Source organism: Takifugu flavidus, chromosome 4 (assembly GCF_003711565.1).
Source record: "Takifugu flavidus isolate HTHZ2018 chromosome 4, ASM371156v2, whole genome shotgun sequence".
In the NCBI taxonomy this organism is placed as follows: Eukaryota; Metazoa; Chordata; class Actinopteri; order Tetraodontiformes; family Tetraodontidae; genus Takifugu; species Takifugu flavidus.
Genome location: NC_079523.1, coordinates 9,462,931 through 9,479,330, shown reverse-complemented (window position 1 = coordinate 9,479,330; position 16,400 = coordinate 9,462,931). Strand labels below are relative to the sequence as shown.

Genomic DNA, 16,400 nt, shown 5'->3' with positions numbered 1-16,400 from the left:
CAGTGATTGAAGCGCATAGCATCCCCAAACCTGCGTTTCCTCCGTTGCATCACTTTCACAACGTCACATCGCGCGCAGAATCTCGCGCGACAGCGTTCAGGCCGTCATGGATTAGTCACAGAAATATGATGAAGCCATTTCTGCAAGAAAAAGACTTAAAGGCCCGAGCAGAAACATGCGGAGCAGCTCCGCAGTAATCCCTTATTAGAAGCTTTGGCACGGCGAGCAGCGGCGGACTGTAGAGGAACAGGCCGGGGCCAAGGAGAGCCCACAGAGCCTCTGACGCTCTCTCAGATGCAAGGCTTGAACCCTGTGAAGGAGGAAACACAGCCTGGCGGAGCACTGGCAGCTGCATCCCTGTGGAGGGAAGCGCTATCTGCTCCAGTCTGAAAGACATCTTCACAATGAGGCCGCTCCTTCGTGGAGGAGGCACGTGCTGAATGTGGCGGCACACATGTCGACTATCGAGCTGGTGACACGTGTTTGCACGCAAGGCTAATCGCCAGCCTCCCCTCATTTAAGAAAGGAAGGGAAAAAGAAAGGAAAGAAATGACAGAGGGTGTTGATGGATGTGGCTTTTCTTTGATTTGATTGATTTTTAATAGCAATAATACGCTGCACAGAAGAATGAGACATTAAGGACATTCTTGAAGGACATGGCAGCCAGATGTCTTTAAGAGAGACCTTTTGTTCTGATCATTACAGCTTTATTTATAATAAAAGGGAAATATGTCTCTGCTGGTGCCTTTTGTGTTGGTACTTGAATTCCACCTCTTCTATAAAGCTTAGCATAATGTTTGCAATTACAGTGCTGGATTATACCGAACACGGTAGCCGTCTCTTTCAACCCGGTGAGCGACAGCATGAAAATGATGTCAGTAAATGTTGCATTTGAGCTAGTGAGGAAGAAAACACCACAGGGAGTCTTTGCTATAAAAGGAAACACTCTACGGTGTGCATGTCGCGTGTGCCGCTTTGCTTTGTTTATGTTTTTGGCAAGTCCTCCCTGAAAAAGAGAGACGTTTTTTTAATTTCTCTGTGAGTGACACACACGCAGATGCGCAGATAACGGAGGTGACGCTGCCTGAGCACACAGAAGAGCACCAGTGTGACACTGGAACCATTTGCATTATTATGTAAGATCTCCAAATGGACGTCCGCCTGGAGGAAGAAGACATCCTTTGACAGGAAAGCAGCTCTGCTATTGAGTGAGAAAGTCAAGCTTTCCGATGAAACGCTCGCCGCTCAGTTGGTTGTTGCCATTGGAGGAGCCCGTGCAATTAAATCCCAACATTTTAGCTTGTGTGAGAGAACAGAGGATAAAGGTGTTGGGAAAGGGTAACAGATGAAAAGCAGCAGGCAGAACACCCTCCCCGCCCGCCTCCAATCTGTGTATCCATGTGTAACAAATCACAGTTTCCCAGATTGAGCACCTTCTCTGGATGAATGTAACCAGAATCCATTACAATAAAAATGGCTTCTCCCCTCCCTGAGGTCTGGCCACACTCTTATTTGCCTCGTGCAGGAAAGCAAACCTCTCTTGTGACCTGACGTAGGCGGTCGTGGCCCAAATGCAAATCTTACACCTTCGCGCTCTTCCATGTGTCTCCATTTCTGATTCAAGGCAGCGCACATGCCGGGGATTACTCCTCGAGCACATGCTGGCTTTCCTATCCTTCCTCAGCCCGGGTAATCTTGCCTGTCCACCAGTACAGCATCACTCTCCTGGAAAAATCCACAAAAACACTGTTTTTGTTGCACGTGACAGCATGATGTGCTTGACAGTTATCCCTTGTGGACTGAGATGAACTGCGAACGATTTGAATTATTATTAAATTCTGATGGGACACAATTTGTTTGAAAGAATTTGAAAGCCTTTTACTGTATATACATGTCTGGGGGTTTATTTTCTAATAAATAAATGCCATTTTCTGTCAGAGCCATAATTGATTAGCTGACTAATTGTTTCCCCCCCAAACAGAGCACTGAAAATAATCATTGGAAGAGGCGCAGTTTGTGTGTTTGCCTCCAAACATTTGCATCTGAAGATGCCCGTGCAGTCTTAACGTTGCTAATCTTCGCGTCATTTACATAACTCTTTTTAATACCTCTGCAGACATCAAACGGAGCAGTTAAACCCAAGCTGATCAAGGCTAATCAGCTAGTTTCTCCTGCTATGCTCTAATAATCACACGGTCTTCTTTGACTGCAACTGTTTGGAATAATAATGATCCATTTTTAAAAAAACAAGTGTGAATTAGCGTCACCGATGTATGTCCAGTCGGACATAGACCGCCGACTGTACGCGACCCTGAGGGATCTGGAGTCATGTTCACAGCAATGTTTAATTGTGCGCAGGTGTATCGACCCAGATACGGCATTGTTTCGAAGGGAAAATCATTAGAGCGTGACTGGAATAGACAAGGAGCAGAGGCAGAAGGACATTAGCAGCACCGAGTTTCCACATTAAGTAAGAAACTGGTGGGATCGTTACTGCGCTCCGCTACCAGACTTTCTTCCACCCTGGGGGGCTCTCACTGATGCATGACATACACAAACACCACAGCACCGAGGGTGCGTGGCAGGTACTGGACGCTTTCCTGTGTCCAGCTTGAACGCCACGCTCCTCCGCCAACGCTCAGCATGCTTCCGAGGCCGGTTGACGGTCAGTAACGCTGCCTTGATCACACAAAATGGCAGAAAGGATCCCCTCAGCACACTGCTAATGCAGGACAAGATAGATAGTGTAATGCCACAGAAAGATCAGAGAAGGACTGAAGACAACGTAAGCCGGGGGTGCAGAGTCAGAGCAAACGCGTTTGACCTTGTGCCACATGACACTATTCAGCTGAAAATCCTTAAAGGTAGCAGGCGGGATGTCGTAGTCTATATATAAAAAATAATCAGCAGTTTTACCCCCAAATTTTTTAAAAAAAAAAGTGCACTATTGGATTGAAATCGAAACTTGTAACTGTCTGCGTGCAGGGTTATTAGCATAAAAATAAACTGATGCTGTCTATGTGCTGCCACTTACTGGAAGCCGTGTTTGGAAATCCCTGAAATTTAAGGGTTATTCGTCTCTTTCAGAGGCTGTGAGGAGCGCCGCCCTGCAGAAAGACTGGTTGAGAATAGAGTGACCAGAGACTTCCTGTAAAGGAACATTTTTTCTATTTGATTCATTTAATTTTCTCTGGTCTTTTGGTTTAAGATGTTGCCAAAATGTGGGGACATGTTTTATCCATTTTCTGCACTATGAATTATAGATTTTTTTTCAACTAGTGGGAAATGTTCATGCCATCCATCTTATTTTTGAGCATAACGAGGAGCCAGCCGAGCCGCGTCTCTGCTGTCAGTGTGTTGGTGGTGTGAATGGGTAAGCGTTGCAAGAACGACGAAGATGGGAACAGACTGTTCCTCCTGAAAGTGGAGAGGCTGCTGCTGCAGAACCGGAGTTTCCGGTTCCATTCCTGTCGGCAGTGCGTCTGTCTGCACAATACACCTGGCTGTTTACTGACCCAGAGGAGTGGTATTTGCTCCCGCGCCGCCGTGTTGCGTGCACGTACATATCCCTTTGGATTGTCTCTGCGCGCACATCTAGTTGCGGAGAAGTCGCCTTTGTGTCTCTGCCGCACTGTGAAGCCTCTTGCTGGTGGATTCAGAGCAGCTGCCGGCAGCTGCTTGCTGAGATGGGCCCGTGGTGCATCTGCCGCACGGCCTGAAACATGCCGTCGTGTGTTGAGAGGCTCTAACAATAGCGTGTTTGCTGTGGACCGCAGCAGCGCTGTGGGTAATGGCTCTGTCTTTAGCAAACAAGGTTATGATCGAATGACAACATTCGGTCGGCAGGATCCAGGATGCAGCTACATTAGATGAACGGCAATAATGAGAACACGTTTCCTTTAATTGGTGGAGGACATCTGAAAAACTTTAATAGGAATCTCCAGCGTGACTCAGCACCAAACAGCCTCTTTATTAAATGCGCCACCATCTACTTTATGCTAGCATTCAATCAGCTGATTACTCCACTCACAGCAGTTATGTTGTATACCTCAAGACTGATGACCATTTCAGAGAGACTGTATTGTTTATTATCAGGCCCCTGTCTGAGCCCACTGTCCCCACTGTCTCTACTCTCTACTACGATGAAGGGATCTTCTTGCCCTTGGCCCAGCGAGACGTTCCAGTGCTGTTTAATTGAGTGCGAAGAGCGGATGCCAGGATCTATAGACCCAAAAGAAAATTCTCTCTTTTACTACATTTTCTAAATTCCTATCATCAGTTGGTGAAATTGTGCTCTAAATATCCCAGTTAGGGATTTTGTTAGGATGGTGCAGCATTATTTATCACACCTGTTCAGCTGAATAAATAGTAAGAAATAGTCAGTTTAGTCAGTTTGTTTAGCACCTGAATTCCCTTCATGGTGTGTTTGGGTGCATTCACATGTGGCCCCACAGAGTAAACATAGTTGTAAATCTGGATGGATCACTCTTGATCCCTTATTGCTTCCATGATCATCTCCAGCTGAGCCTTTCTATAAGGTGCACTCACACATCTTTCATCTTTTAACCACCATTTAACTTTTTGCCTGCTTGTGTGTGGCTGAATGTCCTGCTGTCTGGGATGAGGTCAGAAGACCATCGATCAGTTCCTGTCTTGTGGTGCATCTTAAAACTGGTGCTAAGAGCTTCTCACCAGAACGCATTTTTAAAGGATCTGTACCCACTGTACCCTGGCTGACAGTACTAGCATATATATTTCTATTATGTGCTGCTGATTAAGCAGCAATGCACGGAACAAAGCTCACAGTTTTACAAAGTTTCTTTGCATTAAGTTACAGAACCAAGGTACAATTAACGGAGGGTGTGTTTTAATTACCGGTAGACCCCCGAGTCTCTGAATTTTTCATGGTGACTCAGACATCATTTCAGCCGCATGGTCGAACCAAACTCTGATCCATAGTCATTTTGAGCCATAATGAAGTCACTGTACTTTCCTGAAGGTTGATTAATGCCCACTTCAATCCGAGCCAATAAATTACCCCCTAATCTTGATAAGAGCCACAGAGAGAAAATCAATGAGAGCAAAGTTGGAAAATATGTCCTGGGCCTCCTGCGGTGCTGATGGAAATGGAGGCATTTTCCCTCATCTATCAAGTTTGTTACTAATCAGCGCAATTCCCCAATCAACAACGAGAGATGGAACATGCAGAACAATGAGTCAGTGCAGACCGAGGAGCCATTTCCTATTCTGGCTCATTTTACTGGCTGCTGGTTGTCCTAACACATAAAATCACAACTCTCTCTTTTAAAACACTTTGATGTAACTCGGATGGAAAAAAGTCTTTATAAAATCCACGTTCTGATGTTTCATCTATCAAAAAAAGTCAACTGATATTCAGTTTGATCAATTAAATCCTATTAATTGTAAACAGATTGTGATGATTTGATGCCGAGTTATCCATGGCTGACATTTCTGTCCCTACAGGAGGAAAATAGCATCGATAAATGAATCAAGCAATGGGAAATCTCTTTTAAAGCCTTACAGTAAGGTCGTTTTAACACAGGCGGCCTGTATTTAGGGGGACTGCAGCACGTCTGATGCAGGTCAGCTGACTCATGCATCAGTTCCAGGGTATGCAGCTACAGTCTGATTAACTTTATACCGATTTTTGTTTCTTGTCACTCCACGTTGCCTGCATACATCCATCTCCTATATTCTTCCCTCTTTCCCAGGATGGTGACACACAAGTAACGCTAAGCTGATTCGTGCCGAAACTGATCTAATTTTGCACCCTCCTAGCGAAGAAGCAAACCCTGTAAAGCCAGTTACCAGTTTCATATAGACCACCCTTTGGTTCCCTCTGCTAACATGTCGCTGCTGCTGAAACAAAAATGTGTGTAACTGGTGTCTAAATTACTATTTACTATGTATTTTGTCGTCCCTCAGATCACTAAGCAGCAGCTTCAGCAGACCAAGGATCGTTTCCAGGCCTTCCTCAACGGAGACACACAAATCGTGGCTGACGAGGCTTTTATCAACGCTGTGCAGAGCTACAATGAGGTACAGGCAACCGGCCTGAAGCCCTTTATCGTTTTCCTTCCCCTGGTTTGTATCTCCTGGATTACATCTGACTCTGATTTGAAACTCCAAATAACAAGATTTGACTCTTCGAATCTAAAAATGCGCCGCCGACTCGGCCGCTGCCTCCTTGTCAAACTGCTGATATTCAGACAAGAGCGGGAGCACTAAAATGGTGGCTGACGCTCGTCGCTGCTCAGATTATGAGTCAGAGCAAGTGGCTGACACAGCCATCTTTCCCAGCCTCGCTCTTTCTCTTCCATCAGTCATCGTTTCCCTGCTTCAAGTACACAAGAGGTGTGTGTGTGTGTGTGTGTGTGTGTGTGGTGTGTGTGTGTGTGTTGTGTGTGTGTGTGTGTGTGTGTGTGTGTGAGTGAATGAGTGAGAATGAGGCTGGATGAGGATCGAATTCACAGTGGAAGGAAAGAACATATCTATTATTCTACCTCAGTCTGAAACCTCTGGAAACCTGAATAATTCCAGAACGATCCCCCCATTTTGTGTTTGGATCTCTTGAATTAATCGTAAGACATTAAAGATTGTGAATAAATTACCACCTTTTCAGCGTGTAAAGAAAGTGTGCAAATTAGTCATATCAAACCCAGTTTTCAGTCATTATTCAGGATCTGGTTTACGATTTAGGTGTGCTTTTCTGTCTTACTTCTGGCTCCAACACTCGCTGTCCTCCAACAAACAGGACTAATGCTGTATTTCACTTCACTGTAATGATTCAGCACTGTGGGTTTTTGCATCTTTTCCCTGCCAGGGTGCTAATACAGCTTTACTGTGTGTGACTGACGGAACGGGCACTGGTTGACTGGCTAACGGGGCAGAATTTCGACTTGGGTTTCACCATCACATCTGACAAAGCTAACATCTGTTTGGCTGACCTCTCAGGTGTTCCTGAAGAGCGACCGCGTGGCCAAAATGGTGCAAAGTGGCGGCTTCTCTGCAGGAGATTTCAGGGAAGTCTTCAAGAGGCACATCGAGAAGCGCGTGCGGAGCCTCCCGGAGATCGACGGCCTCAGCAAGGAGACGGTGCTCAGCTCCTGGATGGCCAAGTTTGACACCATCTACCGCGGGGATGAAGATCCCCGCAAGGCACAGCAGCGCATGACAGCCAGCGCAGCGTCTGAGCTGATCCTCAGCAAGGACCAGCTGTACGAGATGTTCCAGAACATCCTCGGCATCAAAAAGTTCGAGCACCAGCTTCTCTACCAGGCCTGCCAGGTAAGAAGTGAAGCTGGTACCTCAGGATGTCTTCACACTTTGTCCAAATCTCTGACAGCAACATTAAATATGCAGCACCGTCGCTCTCTACAACACTCCACAAAACTTCATGTTTTACATTTTGATCGAGGCAGAAATTCAATATATTTCTGACTGTTTGCCAGGAAACTGGCTTAATGACATTGGTGCTGGTAGCTCAGTCTGTTGGGATGGCTGAGAAGCAGAGGGTTGTTGGTTCGAGCCCCAGTGCAGACAAAACATGGAAGATGTAGTAGGGAAAGGTGCTGAAAGAGATTTAGAGCACCTTTATGTACCCTGCCTCTGCCCATATGTTCACCCTCCCTATGACCCCAAAAGGAATAAAGTGGTCAAGAAGATCAAAGATGGGTGGGTTTTTGGCAATATCTGAAATTACTACCATTGATAAAATCCACCCAGGATGTGCAATAGCATTTAATGTCACTAACTATAACAGCATCCTATTACTGTACCGTAATGTGGAACTTTGGTTGTATGTGAAAGTAGTACCTAAGGTGAAGATAACACAATGAGACGCAGGTGAGGGAGACAGAGACACAGGTGGCAGACATGAGGACAATCAGACAGGTGAGAAACACAAGTGCAGAGAGAAGCCAGGACCAGACAGGAAGGAAGCTAAACCCAGAAATGGATCACAGAAGACAATTGTAAGAAACCAAGCGAGAGATGCCGAAAAAGAGCATGGTGCTGACTCAGTTGTGATGCGGGGCCGTTGCACAGCGTGCTCGGCATTGTCCCACTATCAGAGGAGACAAAGATCAATACATGGCAGGTTCTGCTCTGCAGAGTGTTTAGCAGCGTGCGTGACAGATGCACACTGTGGTACAATAAATCGCTCACGGTGTGCGTTTCTCCTCTTAAGCCTTTGAAATGATCCATTTTTTTATGCTGTGCTGGCAGCAGAGCCGTTAACTGTGAGGTCCAACTGTCCCTGAATGCACCACGGTTGGTAGAGTCAGACTTTACAGAAAAAGCACATTGAAATAATATTGATAATTTGGAGCCTTGCAGCTTAATCAACACCGGTATTTTTGTTAAATATGTGCCATTGCAGTCCAACTGCCTTTCCAGATGCTGTTCCTCCCTCCCTCCCTTATTAATATGTACAATTATTATGAACCTAAAGCTTTTTCTCAGCAAGCAATCAGCGACCTCATTCTCTCCTCTACTAAATGATAAAATCCCTAAAACACTGATGCAGAGTCAGCGCGGTTAACGTCTGCTGGGATTTGATGAAAGGATTTCATTGGCTTTGGCTGGAATTCAGAGGCTATCATGTCTTTGCTGTTATCTCTCGGGATTTGCTCTTTTTTTCCCCCCAGTTGCAACTAAGTAATATAGAGGAAGTGCTGGTCTATTTCTGTCTCCTGCTGGAGTCAGAGCTTGCCGCTGGAAGTGACTCACACTCTGATCAGGCTGGTATGTGCAGCAGCCAGTCTGACCAAACAACTGTCAGAAAATAGGTTTGGCCCAGGCATATTTGTTCGCCATAATTGTTTAATGAGATCAATGACGCCTGAGGAAAGTTTAATGATGCATAGTAATAATGATTAAACCTCTCGGTTAGGATGATAAAACATCCGCGCTTGGATACCCCAACATTGTGTCCTCTTAATATATACAGTATCTTTTTATTTATCTGTGTATATTTGACACGATTTCTCCTTCAGATCGTTTTGTTATTGGGAAAAAGGCATTTTTTAGTCCCCGATCATTCCGGAATAAGATTCCACTGACGTGGGTTTTCTCTCCACCCCCTGTAACCCCCCCGACTGTGTTATCTACTGTTGATATCTCGGCGTCCAGCTGTACCTCTGCTGTGTTGCCGGCCGCCCACCAACTCCTGCTCCTCCACCTTTGACCTGCTGTCAGCTCGGGTAACGTCGGCGTGCCGCTGCCCTCATCAGCTCTGCTGCCGCGTGTGGGGGCGAAACGTACCTTTAACCAGCCTTCTTTCGCGCGGGGGCCGTCTGTCTACCTGTGTTGCACCTGTGGTACTTTGACAACAGTGACCTTTCGGTGATTATAGGCCAGATGAAATGGGGATGCTGTGGGGCTCAGCAGGAGACGGCTGTTAGTCAGTTCACAGACGCTGACCTCCCACAGAAAAGCCCGGTGTTGCTTTTTGCTGCTGTCAGGAGGCGGAAATCCACCCACCTCCATGTTAGAAGCGTCACAACAGCTGCGTCGGCGGCTGCAGCATCCAAGTCAAGCAGTCGTGGAAGTCTTGAGACTGGTGCATTTTGAGGGAGAAGAAGCGGCGCAGACGAGATAGTAAAATTTAAAAAAATGCAGCGTCAGACACTGAGCAGACCCAGGCAGGGTCCTGACAGTCCTTCTGGGATCTCAAAGCGAGTCAGATGTCGCTGTCGATGCACGAGAGGTCTCGTGTATCTTGACAGGCACTGCAGGACCGCCAGCAGCGGGAGGGGGAGTCGCCGGGTCGTGGATGCGGAGGAATCTGGCTTAATGCTCGTAAACATGACGACGAAGGCTCCTTCTGTTTACGTGTCACTGATGGCCAGAACGCCACTCAGAACTGCGAGTGCAAACGTTCTGCTGCAGCTGGTGGTGAAGTCTGATTATGTGCTCTACTAAGCAGGCGTTGGGGGGTCACACGGCAGGACGGCTGTTCGGTGGTCGGCACTGGTAACGCACCAGATCCCCCTTCACTCTAGGCGCCATCTGCCTGGGATGATTTAACTGCACATCAGCGGAATATCAAGATTTGAAGACAGCAAAGATGTCAGGACTGCTGAAAACAGCTTTCCTTATGTGAGAATAATGATTTGAGCCACTCCCCCTCCATATCTGCTCCCTGGTGTACAGTACATCTTCTTATTCGATCCCAGTCCGGTTTGTGCAGGGGCCTGGGTTTTCTCCAGCCCAGCCCCCCCCCATCCTGTTAACGGTAACGCTGTGACTTCAGCTCCGTCTTTGTTAGGAATGATTGCTTGAAGCGGCAGCAAAGAATCAAGATGGCAGAGACTGACAGACAGGGCCTGCTAATGTAATAGGGTGAAATATACGGCAAGGAGAGGTCAGCTCTGGCATCCCAGCGGCAGGAGACTGGAGGCGTTCAGAGTGCAGGAGAGCAAACAGATCCCAGGGCCTGATATAACACACTGACAGCTGTGCAGGGACAGTTTGAGTGATATAAAATGCCTCTTTCTTGTGATCCATTACAGTTAATATACTGCTGTACATTGTTACACATTCCTTCTGAAAAAAAAAAAGTTGACATATTAAAATAAAATCTGTTTACAGATATTTAGAAGCCCGCGTCTTTTACAAGACAACGCCTCAGTGAGACGGGCAAAACGACTTTTCTCTGGATCTGTAGTCTGCAGCTGTCGGTGACTCTCCCTGCGCCGCACATACGTCTCAATTAAATTTCCATTCTCGTGGAGAAAATGGGGCTGACTGGTGTGTCACAACATGACATGTAACAGGAATGAACTGGTTTTGGCTGTGAAAAGACGTGAAAGAGTGAGGCAAGAGAAAGACATCAGGCCTTCCTCCCTTTGTGTCAGCTCATATAAAACCTTCATTTCTTATTGATGGAAGAGAGTCACAGTTTGGGTCCTTTCAACGCTCTGGGGCAAAAACCAGGATGAGAGATGGCGGCCATTTTTGTACTAGAGCTGCACTGTTCTGGTAATATTACATTACTTTAATTTGTTGCTTTCTTTTCCCCGCCAGCAGTTCAGAAGATTCTTTAATTTTTTTTAAAATTTTCACTGACTGACTTGACTGTAAACTAATCCAGGGACGTTCCCAGAGCTCCAAGAATGAAAGTTCTGGGGCTATTCTGCTTTTACAGACTTTTACAGTATTCCTCCAACTTGGCAACCAAGTAGTCTCTTGCTAAAATGCTACATAGAGCTCATGAAGAGATGATCTGCGATGCATTACCTACTGAGATTTTCCTGGTGTTTTTTTAATAACGTTTTTATTGCATTTTCTTAATGTTGTTTGTGGCACCCAGCCACAGAAATGGTGCCAGCCTGTTTATCTTTGAAAGTAAATCCCTAATAATCACTTATAACTGCTTTTCTACAGTACAAGTCATTAAAACAGGATTAAAGTGAAGAGATTTAATATGAATCGCACAATAAGTGGGACATATATCTCATTAATATAGGAATTATAATCCAAAACATATACATCCCACATATGCTAATATGATCTGGTATTAAAAGAGATGATCAATTCAATTAAAGTTTATTTATATAGCATCTGTCAAGGGGTCTCCAGGCGCTGTGCAGAAACCCAGTCTGGACCCCAAACATGTAGAGTGGCGCTGAGAAGCTCTCTTTAATAGGGAGAAACCTTGCGCAGGACCAGGCTCATATTGGGGGGATGTCAGAGAAATAGATACTCTCGTTCTAAATAGATGAGTGACTTTGCATGTTTCTCCATGTTCAGTTTCTCAAGGTCTAAAAACATGCTCATCAGGTTGATTGGAGACTAAATGACATCTAGCTGTCCTGTGGTGGACTGTCTGAGGTGTTTTCCTGCCTCTGACCCAGTAAATGCTGGGATAGACCGCAGCTCCCTCTGAGCCTGATTAGACATTGATTAACTAATCAACATCTTTCAATTCCCCACAGCTGGACAACCTGGACGAGCAGGCTGCTCAGATCAGAAGGGAGCTGGACGGTCGTCTTCAGATGGCGGACCAGATTGCCAGGGTGAGTCAGACACATTTGGAAAGTGCTTCACAAACACAGCGTTGCTGGCTGTAGGTAAACGTCAGATCAAACCAAGTAGACTGATTAAGTCCTCATCGACACTGCTGGTATGTGAGATGTCTTTTCTGTTCCAAACAGGCTGGTAAGTTCCCCAAGTTCATGTCCAAAGAGATGGAGGCCATGTACATCGAAGAGCTCAAGTCCTCAGTGAATCAGCTGATGGCCAACCTGGAGAGCATGCCCGTGTCCAAGGGAGGAGAGTTCAAAATCCAGAAGCTGAAACGGGGACACAACACCTCCATCATTGACATGGGCCAGGAGGACGAGAACACACTGTCCAAGTCAGACGTGGTTCTGTCCTTCACCCTGGAGGTACAGTCACTCATGAGGACATTAGGTACCTATGTTCATGAGGAGTTCAGGGACAGGCGTTCATGAGGAGAACATGTGTCCATGAGGAGGTCAAGTATCGGGAGGAGGAGTGTGTGGGAGGTGTGTAGCTCAGGATTGGGTGGGAAAAAGTTCCATATCGAGATACTTGGGTTGAACTTTAGCAGAGGGTTTTCCCCTCTCGGTTGCTCTGTCCTAAAGACGAGGCTGACAAGGAACCAGAGCAGCACAGAGTTTCTCTCATCTCTAAAGTCTTTCAGGATAACAACACAGCTCAGATCTGTTGCTGGTAGATTGACACACATCAATAAGTTTTCAATTCTAGTTCAGTTCAGTTTTAATCATTCCAGCCCAGGAATTGTGGCAAAATAGACATATTTTTTAATTGTTTTGATTGAGATGATGCTCGAGAGAATATTGCCATTTTAGATTATTATATTATTTTGTTAGTTTGGTGCACATCTTCCCGTACCAGCACTCCCAAATCAGAGCACTTCATCGACTTCTCTGTTCACCGCTAAATATAGAAGGAGACAGCAGATCCGTTTGGGGCGTTGAACAGACGCTACGTGAAGAACAGACTTTCTCACACTCGCTGTCTCTCTCTCACACACTCACACATGCAGGCACGCGCACACTCACACACAGACTTTACCTGCCTCTTAAGGAGGAAACACGACACGTCTTGTCATCGTCTCTGAGATGAGTTGTCTCCACAGAAAAACAATTGCACCCCCGGAGTTCAGACCGGAGTTCAGAATCTGCAACGATAGGAACAAATACGTGTTTTCCCTTCATCCATGAATGTTAATACGAGTTAATGCCAAATGTTCCTGCTGAACATTCACCTATAGATTTTTTCATCTGTTCACCTTTAAGCTGGGACTTTAACAGCTGTCAAAAATGGACCATAAATGGATGAGTGTTGCTATTTTGCACATTTATATCCGGTAACATCCAGTTTTAGCTGTAAGAGTTGACTGAGGCTGAGACACTGTTTCTGGAATATCTGTGCTGTAGAAACTTGGAGAGGTTTGCTGCCAGCACGTCTGTGACCCGTTTCTGGGAGATGAATCACTCCTGTCTGCATCAACTCACGCTGATGTCTCTACTTCTCAGGTGGTGATCATGGAGGTGCAGGGACTGAAGTCTCTGGCCCCCAACAGGATTGTCTACTGCACCATGGAGGTGGAGGGAGGCGAGAAACTCCAGACCGACCAGGCAGAGGCATCCAAACCGACGTGAGCACCTTTCGTTACATCCTCCAGCAAAGAAATTAGAACCAAGATGGAGGTTTTCAGATGTCCCTCCTCCCTTTAAAAGATTCTGTATGAAATTTCCAAGCACGTCTTCCTCCACGAGGCAAAGCTAATCTTTTAAAATACTGATATTTTCCCACCTAATTAAGCCGTATTGTACAGCGCAAGATGCAAATGTCCCTGAAACGTCCGTACAGGCTATTTAAAGGCCCAAATTTTTCTTCTGATGCCTTTAATTGAAGAGCCATTTCATGAAGAGAGTATGAGAGAGCTGAAGGCATATGAATGAAAGAGGGGATTAGAGAACAAAGAGAGGGTAATGAGTGTGTGTGTATGTGTGTGTGTGTGTGTGGGAGGGTCGCTCATGAGAACACGTGACTCCTGACTGTTTGGATTCACTAACTGCTTGTGTTCCTTTAAGAGGAAATAGCTAACATGCTAATTTGAATGAAGAGATTGCTGTACAGCAGGACTCAATGAGATATTTACTGCTAATATTTTCATGCCACTTACTGTATGTGTCGCACACATGAGCTTGGGTTACAAAAAGCAACGCTGTCATCCCCAAGGTCACCTTCAGTGGCAGCACGATGTTTCCCTCAGAAAACGGATCAGCTCTCTGCTGCTTTGCTTCATCAAATTTGAATGTCTGACATCAAAACACGTCATTCCAGAGGGAGAAAAATGCACATTGGATGCTTTAATGCCTTTCCCGCTATGTAGTCTTTAAAGCAATTACTCCTTAAACTTGAACAGGAGTTCAGTACCTGCTGGACTACACAATCTAATCTAATCGGAACAAAGTCTTTGGAGTTTTTTTTTTTTTTTTACAATTTAGATTAAATTCATCAGAGCATTTAGTTTGCACCCACAAGGCAAAAAAGAACAAAGCAGCCCATGAGTGGGCCAGCAAACACGATGCTTTCATGACCGTTGGAGACTACACAGCTAAAAGTGGCCAAATCCCCTCCTCCATGTAACCTGCTACCAGAGTATTAATCTCTCAGCATGCTAGTCATTGCTGCATTAGGGCTGTAGCATCGCTGCCAAATGCTGCATCCTCCTCCTCCTCCTGTGAGGGCCTCGCCACCATCAGCTGAGCTTAGCTTCCAGACATTTCTTTAGCCTTATTCCTCACGTTTGACGGACTCTTTTGATTTCAACATTTGCGCCCTTTTAAGTCTACAAACTCAGAGATATTGCAAAGCTTGTTTCTGTTTCAGGTTTTGGACTTTTACATGCTTTCATTGCCAAGGCAAAGGCGAGTCAGCGCTCGCCGAGATGGAGTCATCACCTGTTAAATGCGCCACCGTCCCGCTGCCATGGACACTAACCTCCGGAGTGTCTTTTGTTGTGTCTTTCAGCTGGGGGACCCAAGGGGACTTCACCACCACACACCCTCTGCCTGCTGTCAAGGTGAAACTGTTCACAGAGAGCACGGGGGTGCTGGCACTGGAGGACAAAGAGCTGGGCAGGGTAACGCCTCTGAGTCCAACATCACACAAATGTGTTCAGCACAGCCCAAAAATACTGCCATTCTCACTCCTGTCCCAAGATAATAGGAGAGCTGCTCACATTCAGCACATAAGAGCTTTTGGATTAGCCATGCAACACTTTAACCACCAGCTTTTACAATTCCACGTAAGGCGCCTATGGTTAGAATCTAAAAACATTTTCCTTTTAGTGTAATTGCCATTCCTAGCCAGAAGGAGAGATTTGACACGTTCGGTTGGTGCTTTTTATGCTTGTGTGTGCAGGAAATGATTGTGGACAGTTTTAATCTCAGTAACACGCAGAGGGCAGCAGCATTTTTCTGTCCTCCATGATGTCCTTTCTGGAGGTGTAAGGTTACTGTGATAAATGGTAAAGCGAGGCGTGAGCGCTCCACAGACGTCCCTGTTGAGGCTGTGACCTTGGGTTCGTGACAAGGGTTCTTTCTCTTCCTGCTGCAGCAGTGATGGCAGGAAGGCAGTCGTCTTCTCTGGGAGACTTGGCCCCCTCTTCTGTACAATTCTCATGGATTGTTCATTTTTAAAAGTTACTTATGTATAATTCTATGCATATTATGCATTAGATCAACATATATAATAAACACACTGAGGGTGACTTTTGAGACAGACATAGTAGCTGTGTCCTTTTGTTTTGAGTGCAGGTCGTCCTCCACCCGACTCCCAACAGCCCCAAACAGTCGGAACTTCATAAGATGACTGTGACCAAGGCGTGTCCCGACCAGGATCTGAGGATCAAACTGGCCATAAGGATGGACAAACCCCAGAACATGAAACACTGCGGGTGAGACACACAATCCTGCTTTCCTTCAATTTTTCATCCTTTAGCCTATAGAAATCCAGCCCTCTCAGCTCTTGTGGCCTCATTTCTAGTCCTATATGTGGAGAAATACTGTCAAGTCTACTGCGCCCCCTGGTGACTATATATATATATGTATGTGTGTGTGTGTGTGTGTGTGTGTGTGTGTGTGCACATACACACATATGCACACCCTGTGTTATGTATCAAAATAATTAGACTTAATGATTTACTTAATTCAAAACCTATGTTGATTGTTTTCTTTGTCTCCTTGCTTTTTCCAGGTATCTCTGGGCTTTTGGGAAGAATGTTTGGAAGCGCTGGAAGAAACGTTTCTTCGTCCTCGTGCAAGTAGGTCATCAGAATGATAAATGAAGCAGCCGTGACTCTCCTTGAGGCTGTG

The 16,400-nt window shown here is 45.8% G+C and overlaps 1 protein-coding gene across 9 annotated transcripts in view; it reads left to right on the top strand.

The window, feature by feature from the left end:
* The window catches only part of cadpsb (Ca2+-dependent activator protein for secretion b), a 41,638-nt gene that overhangs the window by 2,833 nt on the left and 22,405 nt on the right, over positions 1 to 16,400 (top strand). For all 9 annotated transcript variants that reach the window (XM_057029922.1, XM_057029921.1, XM_057029923.1 and 6 more), the window contains exons 2-9: positions 5,947 to 6,060; positions 6,976 to 7,308; positions 11,961 to 12,041; positions 12,180 to 12,413; positions 13,551 to 13,672; positions 15,055 to 15,166; positions 15,843 to 15,982; positions 16,282 to 16,348. In XM_057029922.1, coding sequence (XP_056885902.1) covers positions 5,947 to 6,060; positions 6,976 to 7,308; positions 11,961 to 12,041; positions 12,180 to 12,413; positions 13,551 to 13,672; positions 15,055 to 15,166; positions 15,843 to 15,982; positions 16,282 to 16,348 — 1,203 coding nt within the window. The remainder of the gene's footprint in view (positions 1 to 5,946; positions 6,061 to 6,975; positions 7,309 to 11,960; positions 12,042 to 12,179; positions 12,414 to 13,550; positions 13,673 to 15,054; positions 15,167 to 15,842; positions 15,983 to 16,281; positions 16,349 to 16,400) is intronic.